Below are 20,360 nucleotides of genomic sequence, written 5' to 3'. Positions count from 1 at the left end.
TCAGCTCCGGTCAGCGGCTCCACTCCAGAATCAGACGTCAACCCCTCTCCAGGGTCGGGTCCTCCCACACCAGGGTCCAGACAGGGCTTGGTGCATCGCGGGGGGATTGCCGGTCCAGACCCAGACGTCAGCCCCTCTCCAGGGTCGGGGTCTCCCACACCAGGGTCCAGACAGGGCTTGGTGTATCGTGGGAGGACTGAGAGGGGAAGCATCGCGCCGAGGTTCAGACAGGACCAGGGGTGCAACGGGGAAGCAGTAATGGAGAGGACGTCACACCCGGAGCCGGAGCCGCCACCGAGGCTGAATGCCCACCCGGACCCTCCCCTAATGAGTCAGGTTGGTACGGTCGGAGTACGCACCTTTGGTGGGGGGAACTGTCACGCCCTGGCCTTGAGAGCCCGGTTTTCTTTGGTTGGTTTGGTCAGGGTGTGAATTTCTATGTGTAGATTCTATGTTATTGTAGTTCTATGTTGGCCGGGTGTGGTTCCCAATCAGAGGCAGCTGTCGATCGTTGTCTCTGATTGGGGATCATACTTAGGGAGCCATTTTGCCTACATATGTTGTGGGATCTTGACTCTTGTTTGGCTTGTTTGTGTGTAGCCATTGTGAGCTTCACGTTACGTTGCTTTTGTTGTTTTGTCGTGTGTTAACTTAGTGAATAAACATGTATGCATTCCACGCTGCACCTTGGTCCAATCCTGTACTTAACAAACGTGACACTGTGTGTAACCAGCATATCATCAGTAAGGTACAGAACAGGAGACACCTCAAGGGGGCTAGCAGGGCTTGTCATGTGCTGACAGAGATTATAACGGACAGAGTGGAAACAGCCAATGTTAAATGACTGGGCTATACTGAGGTGCACTGGGTTTGAAGCATCAAGCATGAAGCCTACTTAGCAGTGGGCCCATTTCTGTCCTGGTAAATTGGTTCATATTTTAGCATTCCCCCTCCGTCGTTGCCTCTCTCTGAGCACCTGAAATCAATTAGACTAACAAAAACAACCCTTAACACCCTACTGAACCCACCACCATCAGCAGAGTTCTGAAACACTTTTGGGTAAATACTAACATACCAAAATGGAAAATGCCAATGGGAAAGAGAGAGGGAGATCTTAGCACAGTACAAATATTGTGTAATTCAGCGTTAAGGTTTTAAAAAATAAAATTTAAAAAATAATATATACATATATATCCTCAAATACTATGGCTTATGACTAAGTGGCTTTTGGTATATATTTTGGGGTTTTGATGAAATCTTAGCAGCTGGTAACTAGGAATACACGTTGTCAAGCCATTCTTTTTTTTTATCGTAATTTTGTAATTACAGTTTTACTTCCTCAATTAGCGTTGAATGAAAATGTGGTTTTTATGAGCAACTTAATGTGTTGAGATAAAGAGTGTTGCCAAGTGTTTAATGCACTCATAAATTCATAGAAAGAGCCCACTGAGGAACATGACATAGCATGAATAATAAAGATAAGACTATCATTTTCCTGAAGTGGTGTCTGACCCTATTCCAGGCCTGGGCTAGAAGAGTAATACATCCCTTAGACATATGGAGGACTCCCAAAAGGGAATTAGGAATAAAAACTATCTCAAGTAGGATTCACCAAGGTCAAACTAATGGCAAGCAAACAGAACACCAGACCTTCTCAAGATCATTTCAATTTGTCCGGAGAAAAATTGTGACCAAAAAACTCCATTGTAAAGAGGTCTGTTGAGTGGTAGCCTATTGTAGGGCTCAGGGACAGCTGTGCACAGTTACAAAATATGGTTTGAGCTACAGATGTAGGATCTTAATTTGACCAATAGTGTCTTGGCAAATTAATCCTGCAGCAACAGGATGTGAACGTTTAGTCCATCATGTTGCTTGATCGGTGCATTGTCTTTAACCGGACAAAAGTAGGTTACATGAAAAGTCCAATACTGTTAAAATAACCAGATGTTAGTGTGCGTTTTCAGTGAATTTGTGTAAATCACAAAGCTCATCTGCATTTCCTGCGGCGGAGGAAAATTCTCAGCAACAAAAGATCCTACAAAAGATCCCAAAATTAAGATCCTACATCTGTACTTTATTCCTTAAATTGAAGTTTTTATTCTGTGGCAGTGGCGTGTATTCATGGATGCCAAGGGAAGCCAGGCTTCCCAAAAATATTTACCAAATAACATACAATAATGTATCTTTCGTCTCTCTGTTTCATAATTTTCCTTCAATTTGCAAGAGGCTGAGAATGTATCTCACAGGAGAAAGCATCCAAGCGAGTGAAACAGCGCCCCTCTGTCACTCTACTTGTAAACCATGTATCTGATACTGTCTGGTCCAAACGAGTATGACATTGTTGCCGCCCGTAGCGTTGAATGCAAGTGAAGCCAGCGAACATTTGTCCTCCCTTGATAAAGAAAGTATACAAAATTAGCCAATCAGCGCTGAGCTAACCTGAGCGAGCTTAACTGTGAATGGTCCTGGCGAAGAAAAAAAAGTGTAAAGGGAAGCCAGCTTGGATTTGGCGTCTCTCCTATTAAATCGCTTTGAGAGCATTAACAGAAACAACTTTAATTGTTGCATCTCGTTGTGTTGTTGTCCTGCGGTGGCTAGCTAGCTAGCTAAAATTGGCCCTTTCCTAAATTAGCCATGGATGGAGATAGGGATTTGGACTTGTGGTTTTACTTAATTCTCCGTACTGGCCAATGATTATAACAGCGATTCTGATCCAACCATTAATTCATACATTGTTGTGTCCCTGGCCTGAGAGGATGGAAGTTCAATATGTACAGTAGCTAGATGTAGAAGGCTAATGTAGTTAACTAACTAACATTGCCCATGAATGGAAGTTAGGCTAGCGAGCCAGCATTTTGGCCAGGTAGCCTAGGACAACAAAAAATTAAAGCGTGTACTGTATGACAGAGTGAGAGACTGTTTCCTCAACATGAAAGAGAGGAGGATGGCATTGGCGTTTCTCTACAAGTAGTGTGAGTCAACATGTTTTTCTACTGGCATGAACGTGAACGCACGCACACACACACACGCGCAAACATAAATCAGAACCATGGACAGCCACATCATATTTAGCTGATGTTGATTGGATTAAATAGTTTTTGGTATCTTTTAGTTCTCACTGTATTAGAATAAGCATAGGTGATTTGATGATGTTGAAATATTGAAGTTGAAATGGTGGTGGAATAGTGGAGGCAGCTCCTGTTATCTTTGCGACTCTCTGTGGTTCTAAATCAATAGTTGTTTAGTGGTCCGAAAATGTCTTGACCATGCTGTAGGTCATGTAACTGTTTGTTACATGCAATATGCTTTGTGGACTTCACTGGACAGAGGTTGCTCTCCGGTTTTGTGATGAAACAAATGTGTTGTTGAATTCATTCTGCCACTGTCTTCTTATTGTCTCAGCCTTTAGGCCTATATATCATGGTCGCAAGGCTTGGCTTCCCCAGTGGTTTTACCTAAGCACCGCTAGTGTTCTGTGGAGACCAAATTGATGAAAGGAAACTATCATGGACAGGCTGCATATGAACAACCATTATGAGAAATGAAAACAAGCTAACAATTCAAATGAATGCTAATTGTGAACTCAATCAGTCTGTTGGACTCTTGGGAAATACTGTATGTAGATTAGACATTAACATGTTGACATGTTTAGCAAATCTGGAACTGCTGCAGTTGGGACACTGTTAGAATGACTGATGGGACCGACATACAGATGTAGGATCTTAATTTGACCTATATTGTCACAGCAAAATAATCCTTAAATAATTTGTATGTTTAGTCCATAATGTTGCTTGATCGGTGGTAAGGATATTAGGTGGCCAAAAGTAGACTATATGAAAGTGCAATGCTGTTAATATAACCGTGTGTTAGTGTGGGTTTTCAGTGAATTTATGTAAATCACGAAGCTCATCCGCATCTCCAGCTGTGCAGGAAAATGATCAGCAACAAAATAGTGATCAAACTAAGATCCTACATCTGTAGGCAGATACATGATATAAATCAGTGCAAGTTTGCAAACTGTGACATCAATGACATGACAGAACATTGACAATTACACTGAACAAAAATATGAACGATTTTACTGAGTTACAGTTCATATAAGGAAATCAGTCAATTGAAATAAATCCATTAGGCCCTAATCCAGATTTCACATGACTGGGAATACAGATATGCATCTGTTAGTCACAGATACCTTCAAATAAAGATAGGGGTGTGGATCAGAAAACCAGTCAGTATCTGGTGTGACCACCATTTGCCTCATGCAGCACGACACATCTCCTCCTCATAGAGTTGATCAGGCTGTTGATTGTGGCCTCTGGAATGTTGTACCACTCCTCGTCAATGGCTGTGCGAAGTTGCAGGATATTGGCAGGAACTGCAACACGGTGTCGTACACAACGATCCAGGGCATCCCAAACATGCTCAATGGGTGACATGTCTTGCGAGAATGCAGGCCATGGAAGAACTAGGACATTTTCAGCTTCCAGGAATTGTGTACAGATCCTTGCGACATGGGGCTGTGCATTATCATGCTGAAACATGAGGTGATGGCGGTGGATGAATGGCACGACAATGGGCCTCAGGATCTTGTCACAGTATCTCTGTACATTCAAATTGCCATCGATAAAATGCAATTGTGTTAGTTGTCCGTAGCTTTGCCTGCCCGTACCATAACCCCACCATGGGGCACTCTGTTCACAAAATTGACATCAGCAAACCGCTCGCCCACACCACGCCATACACGTTGTCTGCCATCTGCTGGTACAGTTGAAACCAGGATTAATTTGTGAAGAGCAAACTTCTCCAGTGTGCCAGTGGCCATTGAAGGTGAGCGTTTTTCCACTGAAGTCGGTTACGATGCTGAACTGCAGCCAGGTCAAGACTCTGGTGAGGACGACGAACACGCAGATGAGCTTCTCTGAGACGTGTTTCTGACAGTTTGTGCAGAAATTATTTGGATGTGCAAACCAACAGTTTCATCAGCAGGTGAAGAAGCCAGATGTGGAGGTCCTGGGCTGGCGTGGTTACACATGGTCTGTGGTTGTGAGGCCGGTTGGACGTACTGCCAAATTCTATAAAACGATGTTGGAGGCAGCTTATGGTAGAGAAATGAACATTCAATTATCTGGCAACAGCTTTGGTGAACATTCCTGCAGTCAAGCATGCCAATTCCACACTCCCTCAAAACTTGAGACATCTGTGGCATTGTGTTATGTGACAAAACTGCACATTTTAGAGTGGCCTTTTATTGTCCCCAGAACAAGGTACACCTGTGTAATGATCATGCTGTTTAATCAGCTTCTTGATATACCACACCTGTCAGGTGGATGGATTATCTTGGCAAAGGAGAAATGCTCACTAACAGGGATGTAAACAAATTTGTGCACAAAATTTGAGAGAAAAGCTTTTATTTCAGCTCATGAAACATGGGACCAACACTTTACATGTTGCATTTATATTTTTGTTTAGTATACATTCATAATGTATTATGAGTCTAAATCTTCATGACTTCTTTCATGCCACTTATGACAGCAATGTATATTTAAAACAAATGATTGCGGGCAACGCAATCAGAAGCATAATGAAAATGATAAATTATTGATGTGTTCATTACTCATAATATGCATGCAAGGCGCTCCAATGAAGACAATTTTCCTTGGGATGAGCATTTTCCTATTGTTTCTTGTTCAGAATTTGATTGATTTATTAATGAGTGTATTTATTGTTTAGCTAGATGCAGTTAACCAATTGTATTGTTGCGGGATTGGAATGTTCAGCTGTACCTGCCACGGTTGGCTTGGCCCATCTCTCTGTGAGCTGAACTGATTCAATTATAATTTGACTTTATGGCCCGTTATCTACTTTAGAAGTTAATTTGAGGGAATAAATAAATGTGCTGTTATAGAGTGACTCTCAACTAGTCTGATTAATACATGTCCAATGGATTGGATTCCTTTAAGACAGAATCATATATAGCTAAGGCATACCCAATGACCAGAGTGTTCAGTTTATTATGCAAAAAGGTTCAAGAATCATAGGATGAAAGGGGTGTGTGATTCCAGACCTTCAAGATTTGTTTGATTAGTCATTCATTATAATTCTGGTATATATGTACTAGATGTGGCACTGAACAACCCCAGCTCTCCCTAACAGTGTTAATGAAACAAGTAGAGTAGCAGCCAGCTAGTCTGTTATATGTGAATGAGACCTACAAGAACAGGAAGGGCAACACCACAGTGCAAAAGCTCCAGGGGTCAGGAGGACAAGACAGCGACTCACAGCCAATCTCCTTCCAAGTGTCGCTGGGTAATATGTGCTCAGCGCCACAGCGAGGCTCTCAGGGAGCTGCAGCTCAGCTGGCCATGTAGCAGCCGCAGGCACAGGAACACACAGTCAACACAGTCCAGTGGATATACACTACCCCGGCAGGGGGAAAGGACAGGCCCCAAGACTGCTGCTCCGCTACGCTACATCTCCCCAGACACCCTGCCTGCAGACCTGGCGCTGTGTTTGTGTGTGTATGTGTGTATATGTGTGTATGTGTATGTGTGTGTGCGTGTGTGTGTCTGCCCCTTGGGGGCCTCTGAGTCAAACAGTGGCTCTTATTTTTGTTTTTTCTTGTTTCTCAGTGGGAGTTGTTTCATTGAGCTGTATCTTATGGACTAAGGCAATCAATATCATTATGCTACAGTACAGAGCTAGTGATGTACGTAGGGTTCAGATGCTGGAGGGGCCTCTTAGTCACACACAGGGCTTTTAATGTCTAAAGTATATAGGCTCCTTATCGGAAGGAACCATAAAATCAGATTAGTAATGATGTCAACAGCAAATTGTTTGAATACACAAACTTCAAAAAACGTTTTTAATCGTTTCGAATGTGAGTCATTTCATTTTGTAAATCATCAAAGACGATTTACTTAATCCCTTATGGAGATATAAAACAATTCCACAGAAATGTTCAATAAAAATCTTGTCTGTAAGGAACTGACTAAGAAAAGAGCATCAACAATGGAATGATATAAGACATATAGCTAAACAGCAAATAAGGAGGTATCTCTTCCCTGCAGGGGTCAAATACCTGTCTGCTCACGTGGGCTTGATCCCTTTGTCTTTGTCTCTCTCATCCTATGGCATCCGTCGCCCTGGGAGACGAGGTAGTCTAGGTAAATGCTCACCTCCCTCCCTCCAATCCCACAGCAACAGGTTCAACAGGTTCACATCCTGAGCGGCAGGTAGCCTAGCCGTTAAGAGCATTGGGCAAGTAACCGAAAGGTTCAAATCCCTGAGCCGACGAGGTGAAAAATCTGTCTGTGCCTTTGAGCAAGACACTTAACCCTAATTACTCCTGTAAGTCACTCTGGATAAGAGCATCTGCTAAATAAAAATGTTTAAAAATAATCTCAATAATGAATACTATGGCTACACCAAATGTTGTCATTTTGGTTACATTCAAATTAGATGCACTACAATCATTCTTTATATTGAATACTTTATAATACAAATGTGTCTTACCACTGCAATATCACTGAATGTGAACATCTGGAATACTTTGAAATCTCGAAGCCCTGTATAAACAACATAATTTCATTTCTAATATCGTTGAGTCATCTTACGTCATATAACCTTGTCAGTGTAATACACCTGTCTTTGCAAGTGATGATCCATATAAACAGTTACTGTATATAAGAAACCAAATGCAAAGTAGCCTATTCAAAAAATGAATCCAGCAGAGTGAGGCTTTGAGGTGTGCTGCACAGTAACAGAACTGTTCTCAGAAAACTGAAACAGATGGTCTGTCAGTCCTGACCTGAATACTAAAGGCAGCCCCCAGTGCCTGGCCACTGATTGCCAATTCATATCTCTCACTATGGATTTGGGAATCGCTCCATCAATGCGTTTTAACTCATGTGAACCTGTTTTTTTGGATTGGTAACTACTGCATATTGGATCAACAAGCAAGAGGACATAGTCTGTCAAATGTCCTGGGCCATCACTCATGCTCACGAGAATTTGCCAAGTAAGATTTGATCTACTATCTAAAGAGGCAAAGGGCTTTATAACTATGTTTAGGACTTTATACTATGTTGTAGTAGCCAATATGATAACTTTGATTCCTACTGTTCATCTGAACACACCTAGACAAGAGCACAAATACAACTACTGTTAAATTAGTATGTACACCGTAGGCTATTTAATTTAAACTTGTAAGGAATACAACTCTGCTTTTGGTATCAAATGCAGAATAATTCTATTAACTTGGCAGAAGTGAGTGTATTAGCCTTTTACATTCAGTCACAGATGAGGGTTTCCTTTTTGTCATCTTGTTTACTCTGCCCTCTTAAGAGGTGCCACCTGCTCTCCTGTGTGTGTGTGTGTGTGTGTGTGTGTGTTGTTTAGACCCTGCCTCTTTCTGAACATGATGCCCTGGGACTTAATTACTCTACACACACACAGACCCATTCTCCGCAGTAATAGTGTTCTAATTGGGGGAGTCAAAACACTAATACCACCATGGGTACGGGAACCTCAGCTGGTTGTCAAGGGCAATGTCACCTGGGCCCAGATTCACAAAACCTTCTTAAGAAGAAATGTCTTCTTAACTGCCCTTTTTTCCTTAACTATAGACTTAAGAAGAAAGTTACGCATTAGTTGCTATTCCTCAAAAAGGTAATTGGAAATGTTCTTGCGCTATTTCTTATGTTTCTCCTTAAGCAAAAAGTTAAGAAGAAATTAGATTCTTGAAAATAAAGCTCTTGGAAATGTTCTTAATTCCAAGTTAGCTTGTCTTAAACTCAGGGCAGTGAGAGAATAAGCTCATGAAAGCAATTGAACATGTTTAATCCATTCACAAACTTCATCTGAAAGTTTAAGCATTTAATATTTTAAACCCTAGAACATGTTTTAGAACAGTAATCTCTGTACGAAATATGCTAACATGATTGCCATTGCTAGCTAGATAGCTAGCTAAATCAGTTGCCTAGCAACAAACATCTTAAGAAGATTTGTAAGATATTTGAGAAGTTAGTAAGAAAATCATTCATTCTTAAGATATTGTTGAGGAGCCTCCCGAGTGGAGCAGCGGTCTAAGGCACTGCATCGCAGTGTTGCGACGTCACTACAGCCTGGGTTTCGATCCCAGGCTGTGTCATAACCGGCCGTGACCGGGAGTCCCATAGGACGGCGCACAATTGACCCAGCGTTGTCCGGGTTAGGGAAGGGTTTGGCCGGGGGGGCTCATCGCGCTCTAGCGACTCCTTGTGGCGGGCCGGGCGCCTGCAGGCTGACTTCGGTCATCAGTTGAACAGTGTTTCCTCCTACACATTGGTGCAGCTGGCTTCCAGGTTAAGCGGGCGGATGTTAAAAAGCGCGGTTGGCGGGTCATGTTTCGGAGGACGCATGACTCGACCTTCGCCTCTCCCGAGCCCATTGGGGAGTTGCAGTGATGAGACAATATCGTAATTGGATCGCAATTGGATATCATGAAATTGGGGTGAAAAAGGGGGTAAAATTACACACAAAAAAAGTTGAAGTTTTTGCGTAAGAAGTGTTTTGTGAATCTGGGCCCAGGTCAGTATGAGGGATTTCTGTTTCCCATTTCTTTCTCATCTCACAAAATAAGGGGTTCTGACAACCCCTACTGTGGGTGTAGGCTAGGGTCAGCGCCTGAGTTTGTTTTTGCCCCACCAACTGTTTATTTTGAGGGTAAACCAGGAACCCCAATTTGGCCCAAGGCTCCAAATAGGTTTTTGTCCACCCTGGATCTTTTTTAGGGAGATGACAGGACCTTCTCGCCCGGCATGGCTCGTGCTGTGCCGAGCTGCTATTTTAGTTCACAGAAGCTGAGTGGGTGGGGCTGGGGAGGGGCTGCACTGAGTAGAACATTCCCCTGGGATGTGAAGAGGAAAGAGGGAGCAGTTGGGGCCCACTTGAGTGAGCAGGGAGCCGAGGAGGTCAGCTGGAAAACAGTGCAGGGCTCAACTCACATCTCCTGGGGAGGAGTGGAAGCCCACTGTATGTAGGGCCATGCTCCGAGTGGGGCTAAAATAGAACTTGCCCTTGGATTTTACACCATGAGCCTCAATCTGTCTAATGGGTTTAGCTAGATGACCTGCAGTCCCAGAAGAAACTGCAGTCTTGCAAATTCTCCATTTGAAATAGTACAAAGACATTTCAACCATGCCATGCCAACAATAATTTATTTATCATGAATGGTTGTAGATCATTCAATTGTTGTGATGGTCTTACATATAATTTCTAATTTACTGTACTCACATACTTTGCTTATCATTTGCCCTTTGTTTTTGCAGACAGAGGTCAAAGTTGTTCAACATTTGTTCTGGAGCAGATGTGAATTTGTGGATAATTGGATGATCATTAATGAGACTCAGGTGGCATTGGCTTGCAGTATAGAATGAGCTCGCCATCTCCTGGGAGAACTGCGAACTGCACCAGAATAGCTGATAATGCGTATCGATAAATTGAGAATAAAGTGCATCAGGAAGACAGTTCGTCAGTTATCCACCACTGATAATGTTTCACACTAAATATGTAGGCTATAGGTTTTCGATTAAATAAATACTGGCTCACAGTATGATAGTAAAGGAAAAATCCACCATGGCTACTCCCGTCTCCAATAGTTGATCTAGAAGTGTTGGAGAGACTACAGAAAGATAGATAGGATGTTGATCCAGCTGATTTCTTTAAGAGACGTCTGGAAACTGTGTATCAGGATTTTGTGGCCATTTACACAGATGGTTCGAAAGATCCAAGGACAGGACGTACTGGGTCAGCATTTGTAGTGCAGGAATGTGGGGTGGAAGTCAGGAAACGTATTACAGATCATCTGGCTGTATATACGGCAGGGCTGATGGCCATACTGTTGACCTTGCAGTGGGTTTAGAAAGTTAAGCCAGACAGAGTAGTTATTTGCTCTGATTCATGTGCAGTGTTATGAGTCTCCAGTCCTTTAGCTCACTGAGCAGAAAAGACCTGCTTTATGAGGTGCTACAAACCCATGGCAGGATTAAACAGATGGGTATTCAGATAAGATTGACTTGGGTTCCAGCCCATGTGGGGGTGGAGGGGAACGAGGCAGTAGATGAACAGGCTAAACAAGCACTTAGTAGTGGGGATGTTGATGTTGAAGTGTCAATGAGCAAGGCAGAGGCAAAAAGACTGATATATACAGTGATGGTGAAGAGATGGCAGGAGCAGTGGAATAGAAATAATAAGGGAAGGCATTTATTTCAAGTACAGAGGAAAGTCGGGGAGGGGAGGATGGCAGGAAGGGACAGAAGAGAGGAGGCTATTTTTACAAGATTAAGGGTGGGACACAGCCAGTTGAATAAGACATTAAACTTGATAGGAAAGCATCCATCAGGAAAGTGTGATTATTGTCAGGAAATAGAGACTGTGGAGCATGTATTGCTACAGTGTGGGCAGTATCAGAGGGAAAGAGAGAGGGTGAGAAGGGGATACAGGAAATTAGTTTAAAGAGTATATTGAGTAGAGCGTCATTAGATATAGTCTCAAATATTTTGTTTTCTTTTTTAAGAGAAACGGGGTTGGCAGGTAGGATTTAGTTTATCCCTGTCTCTGGCCCACACTCCAGTACGGTAGGTGGCGGTAATGCACCATAACGTTGGATGCCAACCGTCGATAAGCCCCACTGAAGAAGATAGTAAATGAAGAGGGCGTAGATTGTCGCAAATGTGTCCAACATAACGACCGTCTGACGTGTTTACGGTTGTCGCATATACAAACACGTGTGCGCTGCCTGCTTATCAACTGTACGGAAGATACATCTGCGTCTATGTATGTTGACAGTGTTTTTTTTCTTTACTATACCATAAATAGGAGTAAATTGAGTACACCGAATACTAGTTATTTAAGTACAAAAACATCGAATGGAATAGGCCAATCGATTGTTCTAAAACAATCCATTTTATTTAGTAAGGTAGCTATTGTAGCTAGCTATTAGCCACGTTAGCTAAAAGCTAGCTAGCTAAAATGCCTGTATGTGGAGTCTTGCACATTTAAGGACAGTAAAATCATGGACAGTTTAATGGCAGTGCATCATGATTAATTATACAAGAACCTCGATTTATGATTGAGGGGGATTTGGGCTAGACGAATGTCTTTGCTGGCTAGCTAACGTAGCATGATGGGAGTTGATTACATGTGTGTTGTTTACATGAGCCAAGAACTCAGTCATATGTGTATGGCTCTGCAGGGACTGTCACTGAACTAGAGTTAAAGCCAGTCAAGATGTCTTATGCAAGTGGATCCGTGTTTCCATTATGTAACCCTGTCTTTCAGAAAACCTTAAAATGGCCAAAAGTCTGCGAAGCAAATGGAAGAGGAAGATGCGTGCTGTGAAGAGAGCGAAGAACGCCCCTAAGGAACTGGCTCGGCTGAAGCAAGCCTTGGCCCACGGTGGCACAGGAGAGATCTCCATGAATGACATTCAGGACATAGCTACAGTGGTGCCAGCTGACAAGATAAAGGAGAAGAAAGTGGATGTAGACATGGAGGGAGAGGAAGTCGATGGTGAGAACACACACATAGATCAAGCATTTTTCTTGTCGTTTCCCATGTCTTTGAGTTTTGACACCTTTTGTTTTTGCTTTGCAGATGGAAAGATGGACATGGACAGCAAGCGCAGTAAGACGACCCAATTGGACGAGCACGGACAGTACCCAACGTGGATGAGCCAACGACAGGCCAAGAAACTGAAAGGCAAACGCGTGACAAAGAAATCCGGAGGAAAGGCCAACAAAAAAAAGAAGGGCATTGCCTGGTAGCCTGGAGAAAACCAAAGGACTTCTAACTTAGAACCTGTGACACACGAGCCTTGAATATCATGTATCGGAGATTGAACACATGATCTTTGTGGACTTAATTTGCCTTGTGTTCAAGTTAAATGGTGATATGAGGCAATGGATCTATATTGTGCAACCCATTGTCTGTACGCCCATTTAATGTATGAAAGGAAACACGACAGTTATGTGTTGTTGGGCACAATGGTATAATACTGCATTGACATAATTCACTTGAATGAAAGCCATGTTTTCTTATTGCTGTGGTATACAGAAGAAAATATGGCAGTTTCTTTACCTTTCACCCCAATAATGCTACTACCTGTTGTTGGTAGCTCCATTCCTGTTTGATTTGCTCTTCTCCCTGTGGCCTAGCCCATCAGTACAAAGACATTAATGATACATGTAACATACTGTCCATATCATCTTCTGGCTGTCATGTTGGAGTAAATAAATGTGTTTCTGTACATTAAGACATTTTATTGATTACATGCAGTTGATTCTAGAAATAACCTTTTTAACCTGGCGTTTCAGATATTATGCTTTGCCAAAGTATGAAAATGTAATTCAAGTTAAGAATTCCATCAATAGCCCAAATACATAATTCTCTGTAGTTAATCATTATTTTTAAACATCACATTCCATAGCTAAATTACTTACATAATCCTTTGAAATGCAAGCATATGAGAATATCACTGGACCATTTAGCAATCAGCCTTTATAAGGGGAAGCCCTGCATCCCACCCTGAGCAATATGAAGCACAATGACGATCCATTATGTCATAGGCCCCGTGTAGCTCAGTTGGTAGAGCATGGCGCTTGCAACGCCAGGGTTGTGGGTTCGATTCCCACGGGGGGCCAGTATGAAAAATGTATGCACTCACTTAACTGTAAGTCGCTCTGTATAAGAGCGTCTGCTAAATGACTAAAATGTAAATGTCATGACTACTGACCGGATATAAATCAATTTACTAGAAAACACATGGGGAGAATCTCAATTGCATACTCCTTGCATCCTCTCACCTCAAAACCAATTGGATGAGAAAGCCAGAGGTCCCTCCCCTCTGACCTTCTCCTCCAATAGGTATTCAGAAGGTGAGGATAGAGGAGTATGCAATTGAGATTCTCCCATGGTACAATCAAACTATACCTGTCAGATTGGAGCAATGTGCTTATGTTCCCCCTGTGAAAAGACCCACAGCTAATGGGTCCTATGGACTTAGGTATATGTCTGTGTGTTGGAGACTGTATAGGCAAGCTCACTCCATCAGTTGCACGAATGTAGCAGGGAAAAGTCCGAAGCGTCCGTGACACTGTCCCTTCCACCAGCCTTCGTCCACCATCTCTATGTTAGTGATGACATCATCCGGGTTGAAGGAGATCTCATCATCTGCCTCTTCATGTGTGAGAATAACATTATTTTAGTATTTTGTCTCCGAAAGGGTTTATAGACTTCTGTGTGTTGAGCAATGTTTAGCATTGATTACTGTATTGATCCACAATGGAAGTACCTACATCACAGTATAACCAAGAAATAGATGAGAATTGTGACATGATATCACAACGCAGTCACTGATACAGTAGAGTACCTACCTCCTTGGTAGTCATAAATGGCCACTGCTGTCTGACCGCATGTCAGGTCCTCATAGTCATTATCCACAGCTGGAGATGGGACACATGGAAGGGTCAGTCTTTTGATATGACTCAGTAATGGGTTACCCAACCCCTCTACCCCACTGGGTGTGGCACACTAACCTGGATCAGGTACTGCGACAGCTACACGTATTGGTGCGATATCCTCATACTCTCCCTCATCCTGCTCTGGTTCTGATTGGGTCTGCTCCTGAGGTGGCCCCGCCTCCAGCAGGTCACTTGACCGTGGGGGCAGGCACGGGGGCTGGTCATAGTCTGGCTCCTCCTCCTCTTCATCCTGAGACCACAGAAAAGGAGTAGATGTGAATTTCACCAATGAATTTTCTAACGTGGCAGTGAAAAATAAATTACAGTTTTTAGGTCATCAGTGAGTTGCATTGAATTAAATCAGAGATATTTACCACTGGCTCAGGTTCATCTCTTGGTATCTGAGGCACTGCCCTGGCAGTGGGCACCTGTGGTGGTTGGGGCTTCCTCTTGTTCTCTGGAACAGATGGAGGCCTCTGCTCTTCAACAGGTGGAGGCCTCTGCTCTGCAACAGGTGGAGGCCTCTGCTCTGCAACAGGTGGAGGCCTCTGCTCTGCAACAGGTGGAGGCCTCTGCTCTGCAACAGGTGGAGGCCTCTGCTGCTCTGCTTCCTCCTCCCTGCTGTTCTGTTCCTACAAGAGATACAGACCGCTGTGTCAGTGTGTGCGTGTTTATTGGAGTACCATTTTTATTGCAGTACCTGTTGTCTGCGTCGTGCCTCCTCCTGCTCTCTCTTCTCTCTAGCCTGTCTCCTGGCTCTCTCCTCCTCTGCTCGCTTCCTGTTCTCCTCATCTGATGACCGAGCCAAGTTTTCAAAGCGAGCCTTCAGGTTGCCTGCCCCTGCACTTGCTGCACAGACAGACAGGAAAAACAAAAACGGTATTTTCCTCTTTGAACTTGTAGTAAATGTTTAGCAAGCAGAACAACTTTAGCCTTTCTATGAGGAACAATAAAGCGCATACTTACATGCCTCCAATGGTAGTGTCTTCTCATAGGCAGAGGTAGGGGATTCCATGTCTGTGAAGGCCACTGCACTCTATAGAGCGTATGGGGATTGGGGAACCATAATTCCAATCAATGAGTAAACGTCATAGCCTGAGTGTGTTTATACAGGTCAATGTAAAATGGTTCAAGAATTACTGTCATCCTGAGTCTTGAGAGTCAAGAAAGACTCACTTTATCCATGCGGTCTGCCTGGACTCCATAGCGTCCCCCAAAGCCCTTGGCATAGTCTGAACATGGAGATCAAAGGTCAGTTTAATGTGGACATGGTCCTTGACTTTTACAAACACAAATGTGGTTACAACTGTGAGTAACTCACCTTTCTGTGACTCATGCTTCTCTGTTTCTCCCTTGTAGTCGTAACCCAAGGCAGCCTTGTCCACTTTCTCCCTCTCCACCCCAAACTTCCCTCCAAAACCCTTTGAATAGTCTGGTGAGGGAGAGTGAGGGATGAGGTTGTTTCAAATATGAATTAGAGATCTAATATTAATAACTGACCATGAAACGTTTCTACCTACAAACAGCCCACAGTACAGTACCACTCTAACCTTTTTGAGACTGGTGCTTCTCTGTCTCTCCCTTGTAGTCGTAACCCAAGGAAACCTTGTCCACCTTCTCCCTTTCCACCCCAAACTTCCCTCCAAATCCCTTAGAATAGTCTGAAAGATAAAAGCAGGGTGAGAAAGATGCCAGGATTAGCTGGTTTGGATAACAACATGCAGTCGGCTTACTTGGAAACCAGAAAGTATGTGGAAGTGTATGAGACTTCCTTAAGGCTGTACCTTTCTGAGATGTGTGCTGCTCCACCTCTCCCTTGTATTCAAAACCCATGGCAGACTACAGGAAGAGAGAAGGAATGTTCATCACCAGGACGATCCCTCACCCTGTTCATCAAATCCTGTGATATCTTTGTATTTGTCAGTAAGAGTATAGTTTCCTCACCTTATCCACACGGTCTTTCTGCACTCCAAATTTCCCCCCGAATCCTCTCTTTGCATCTGTCTGGGATGAGTGCTGCTCCACCTGCGCCACGTAGCCATGCCCCACTGCCCCCTGGGTAATTACACATGCATAATACATCAACACAGGAAACGATCTTTGATAAACTGTTGAAGTCCATAAAAGTTGTAATAGGTCAGCACACACAACTGTACTGTCTGACCGCATACGTTTTGGGGTTAGCAGCACTGCACTGCATTGCCTTGTGCTTAGTGTGTTATTTTGACTTCACTGAAGACCTTATGAGTGAAATAAACGATATATACAAAAGTATGTGGACACCCTTTCAAATTTGTGGATTCGGCTATTTCAGCCACACCGGTTGCTGACAGGTGTATGAAATTGAGCAAAAAGCAATGCAATCTCCATAGACAAACATTGGCAGTAGAATGGCCTTACTGAAGAGCTCAGTGACTTTCAACGTGTCACCGTCATAAGGCGGCACCTTTCCAACAAGTCAGTTCGTCAAATTTCTGCCCTGGTCAACTGAAAGTGCTGATATTGTGAAGTGGAAACATCTAGGAGCAACAACGGCTCAGCCGCAGTGGTAGGCCACACAAGCTCACAGAACGGGACCGCCGAGTGCTGAAGCGCGTAAAAATAGTCTGACCTCGTTTGCAACACTCACTACCGACTTCCAAACTGCCTCTGGAAGCAACGTCAGTACAATAACTGTTCGTCGGGAGCTTCATAAAATGGGTTTCCATGGCCGAGCAGCAAGCCTAAGATCACAATGCGCAATGCCAAGCATCGACTGGAGTGGTGTAAAGCTCGCCGCCATTGGACTCTGGAGCAGTGGAAATGCGTTCTCTGGAGTGATGAAACACGCTTCACCATCTGGCAGTCAACGGATGACTCTGGGTTTGGCGGATGCCAGGAGAACGCTACCTGCCCCAATGCATAGTGCCAACTGTAAAGTTTGGTGGTTTTCATGGTTTGGGCTAGGCCCCTTAGTTCCAGTGAAGGGAAATCTTAACGCTGCAGCATACAATGACATTCTAGACGATTCTGTGATTCCAACTTTGTGGCAACAGTTTGGGGAAGGCCTTTCCTGTTTCAGCATGACAATGCCCCCGTGCACAAAGCGAGGTCTATACAGAAATGGTTTGTCGAGATCGGTGTAGAAGAAATTGACTGGCCTGCACAGAGCCCTGACCTCAACCCCATCGAACACTTTTGGAATGAATTGTAATGCCGACTGCGAGCCAGGCCTATTCGCCCAACATCAGCGACCGACGTCACTAATACTCTTGTAGCTGAATGGAAGCAAGTCCCCGCAGCAATGTTCCAACATCTAGTGGAAAACCTTCCCATAAGAGCGGAGGCTGTTACAGCAGCAAAGGAGGGACCAACTCCATATTAATGCCCATGATTTTGGAATGAGATGTTCGATGAGCAGGTGTCCACATACTTTTGGTCATGTAGTGTATCAACATCGCATGATGAAATGTTATAACATGTAGTTTATTGGGGTGTGACCTGACCTTGTCCATGCGGTCTTTCTCCACTCCAAACTTCCCTCCGTAACCGTAGGAGGCCTTGGGAGCCTCCGCCCGCTCCTTCTGCTTCCCCACCTCATGCTCCTGGGACACCTTCTGTCTCAGCTCTGATACACTGGGGAGATACAGGGATCACACACACACACAAACATGCATGGAAGTACACACATGCATACACACATGCACGCATACATCAGAACTTTGTTGCATAACTTTATTCCCATTTTACATTATCTGCTGACACCGGGACTACATAGTTACACTAGTCTGTGGCTAACCCTTAGATTTACTCAGTCACCAACCCATATTAGGTAAGACTCACTGCTTGACAGCCTACACACTGTTTTCACTTCCTTTTCCTGTTTCTACAGAGCTAAAGCAGCAATACACAGCTGAGATTACCATCCCCCATAGCTCTCCAACAGCATAACACACCAATCATACTATGATCTGCCTCTGATGTGTTACTTCTGGTCTGGTCATCTCAGGCTGACCTCCCACCCACAGTTACTGTTCAATAGTTACCTGATGTGTTCTTTTCGACCAGACCCCTCAATGGTCTTGGCACCCCATCTCTGTTCCTGTTCTGACACATCATTCTGAAACACAGAACCCAAGTCCTTCTCATCCCATGTAGTATGAAGACCAAGGTACCGTTGAAAACAGGACTGAGTCGGTTACAGACCAAGCATAAACAAAACATTAATTCCACTGGGAGAAAATATTGATTAGAGTGACATAGTAACAGACAAGTGTGTGCCTTATTAAATACACTAGCTCCATAGGGACCCCCACCCCCCCTTCCTCCAGCCCAGTAGCTAACCTCAAAGTCAGGGTCGGTCTCCCAGTCATCCCCCTCTGCAGCCACCTTTATGCTCACGTTGTGTCCCACCACTGACTTCCACATCTAGGAAGAGAAACAAAACAGAAGATTTGTACTGTACGGCAGTACAGGTATATATAGTGCTTAAGAGTGTTGTGCCAGTAACCGAAAGGTAGCTGGTTCTAATCCCGAGCCGACTAGGTGAAGAATCTGTCGATGTGCCCTTGAGCAAGGCACTTAACCCTAATTGCTCATGTAAGTCTCTCTGGATAAGAGTGTCTGCTAAATGACTAAAATGTAAGTCTAAGCATAGTGTATATATAGACATAATATTATGGATCATAGGGGTGCTGTGTGCACACAAGAGGGACCACAGCTTGTTGGTCCCTGGGGGATAAACAAGTTGAGAAACACTGCTTTAGTGAACACTGTATGTGTGTGTACCTTGTGAACAAATCACATGTACCTGCAAATAAGCTTCATGGCATTTAACATGTCCCCTTTGTCACAGTGGAAAAACAGATAGCTAACCACAAGTATATGGTCTCATTCTGCTGAGGTCACTAAAAAGGAAGTTGAGTTATTTATGCAGCACTGAGCTGCAGTGTTCTCATCATAAAATAACACTATCATTATTCATGAATAGTTTAACAAACACAAAGTAACCTCATGGAAGTGGTGGGTATCTTACAGCTGCGCACAGCTGTCCAGGCTGATGTCAATGTAACGCACAATTGGCCCAGCGTCGTCCGGGTTTGGCCGGTGTAGGCGGTCATTGTAAATAAGAATTTGTTCTTAACTGACTTGCCTAGTTAAATAACGGTTTAAAAAAATAAAAAAAAATAAGTGCAATTACCTGATGGTTCCTCATTGTACCACACAAACTGCAGTCAGTTACGGCAGATACAAAGTCTAGTATTTGTGCATATATCTCAAGGTTGTACATTTGAGGGACATGCTTTTGGTATTTTGGTTTAGTAAAAAGGTAATACAAAATATTTAATTTAAAAAATAACGGTGATAAAAGGAACCATCTGGCTTATTTAAAGTCAACTGTTTGATACCTGCATTTTGTCTGAAAGTGCATTTACCCAATATAGTAGTAAAACTGAACATAAGTTGGCTATAATTTACACAGTAACTATTTATATCTTCCAAGTAGGCTAGACCTTCCGTTGATTCAACTTTGAAACAATATAGCCTTTGAGAACAGTACAGAACTTATCCTCAACTTCCTGAAAGAAAGACGTTTAGAAATTCTAATATCACGGTGATAAATACTTAATACAAACAAAGAAACATTATTTCATGGTAATTACACGTACCTTTGCTTTGCCAGAAATCTTTCCTTGATGTAATAATGTGTCACAAACGTATATTTTCTCGTCTCTACCAGCGCGAGGATAGAGTCGCGCAAACTGATGATAGAGGAAATAGTGCGCGTGGCCGATGATATGCAAGTAGCTACTGGCTTGCTACTGTATCAAAGCTGGACACAATTGTATTCAAAACGATAATGTTAGTTAATTAGTAAAAGCA

General features: G+C 43.4%; 2 protein-coding genes across 2 annotated transcripts; one reads left to right on the top strand and one right to left on the bottom strand.

Annotated features, from left to right (window-relative positions):
- Nucleotides 1–11,707: 11,707 nt before the first annotated feature.
- LOC121580108 (protein LLP homolog) lies at nt 11,708–13,293 on the top strand. The gene is made up of 3 exons (XM_041895158.2): nt 11,708–11,814; nt 12,319–12,549; nt 12,634–13,293. The coding sequence occupies exons 2-3, from the start codon at nt 12,330–12,332 to the stop codon at nt 12,801–12,803; spliced, it is 390 nt and encodes a 129-aa protein (XP_041751092.2). The 5' UTR covers nt 11,708–11,814; nt 12,319–12,329; the 3' UTR covers nt 12,804–13,293.
- A 392-nt stretch (nt 13,294–13,685) lies between these two features.
- On the bottom strand, nt 13,686–20,307 carry LOC123491250 (hematopoietic lineage cell-specific protein-like). The gene is made up of 15 exons (XM_045221488.1): nt 20,147–20,307; nt 18,822–18,905; nt 18,524–18,597; nt 17,984–18,113; nt 16,443–16,553; nt 16,283–16,337; nt 16,049–16,159; nt 15,820–15,930; nt 15,675–15,730; nt 15,465–15,534; nt 15,199–15,347; nt 14,873–15,130; nt 14,574–14,748; nt 14,412–14,480; nt 13,686–14,214 (listed from the first exon to the last, which is right to left on the bottom strand). The coding sequence occupies exons 2-15, from the start codon at nt 18,903–18,905 to the stop codon at nt 14,078–14,080; spliced, it is 1,590 nt and encodes a 529-aa protein (XP_045077423.1). The 5' UTR covers nt 20,147–20,307; the 3' UTR covers nt 13,686–14,077.
- Between the last annotated feature and the right edge of the window lie 53 nt (nt 20,308–20,360).

The sequence above is a fragment of the Coregonus clupeaformis genome, chromosome 7 (genome assembly GCF_020615455.1).
Source record: "Coregonus clupeaformis isolate EN_2021a chromosome 7, ASM2061545v1, whole genome shotgun sequence".
NCBI lineage: Eukaryota > Metazoa > Chordata > Actinopteri > Salmoniformes > Salmonidae > Coregonus > Coregonus clupeaformis.
The sequence above is the reverse complement of the archived record's forward strand: the minus strand, read 5'-3'. Positions and strand labels throughout refer to the sequence as shown.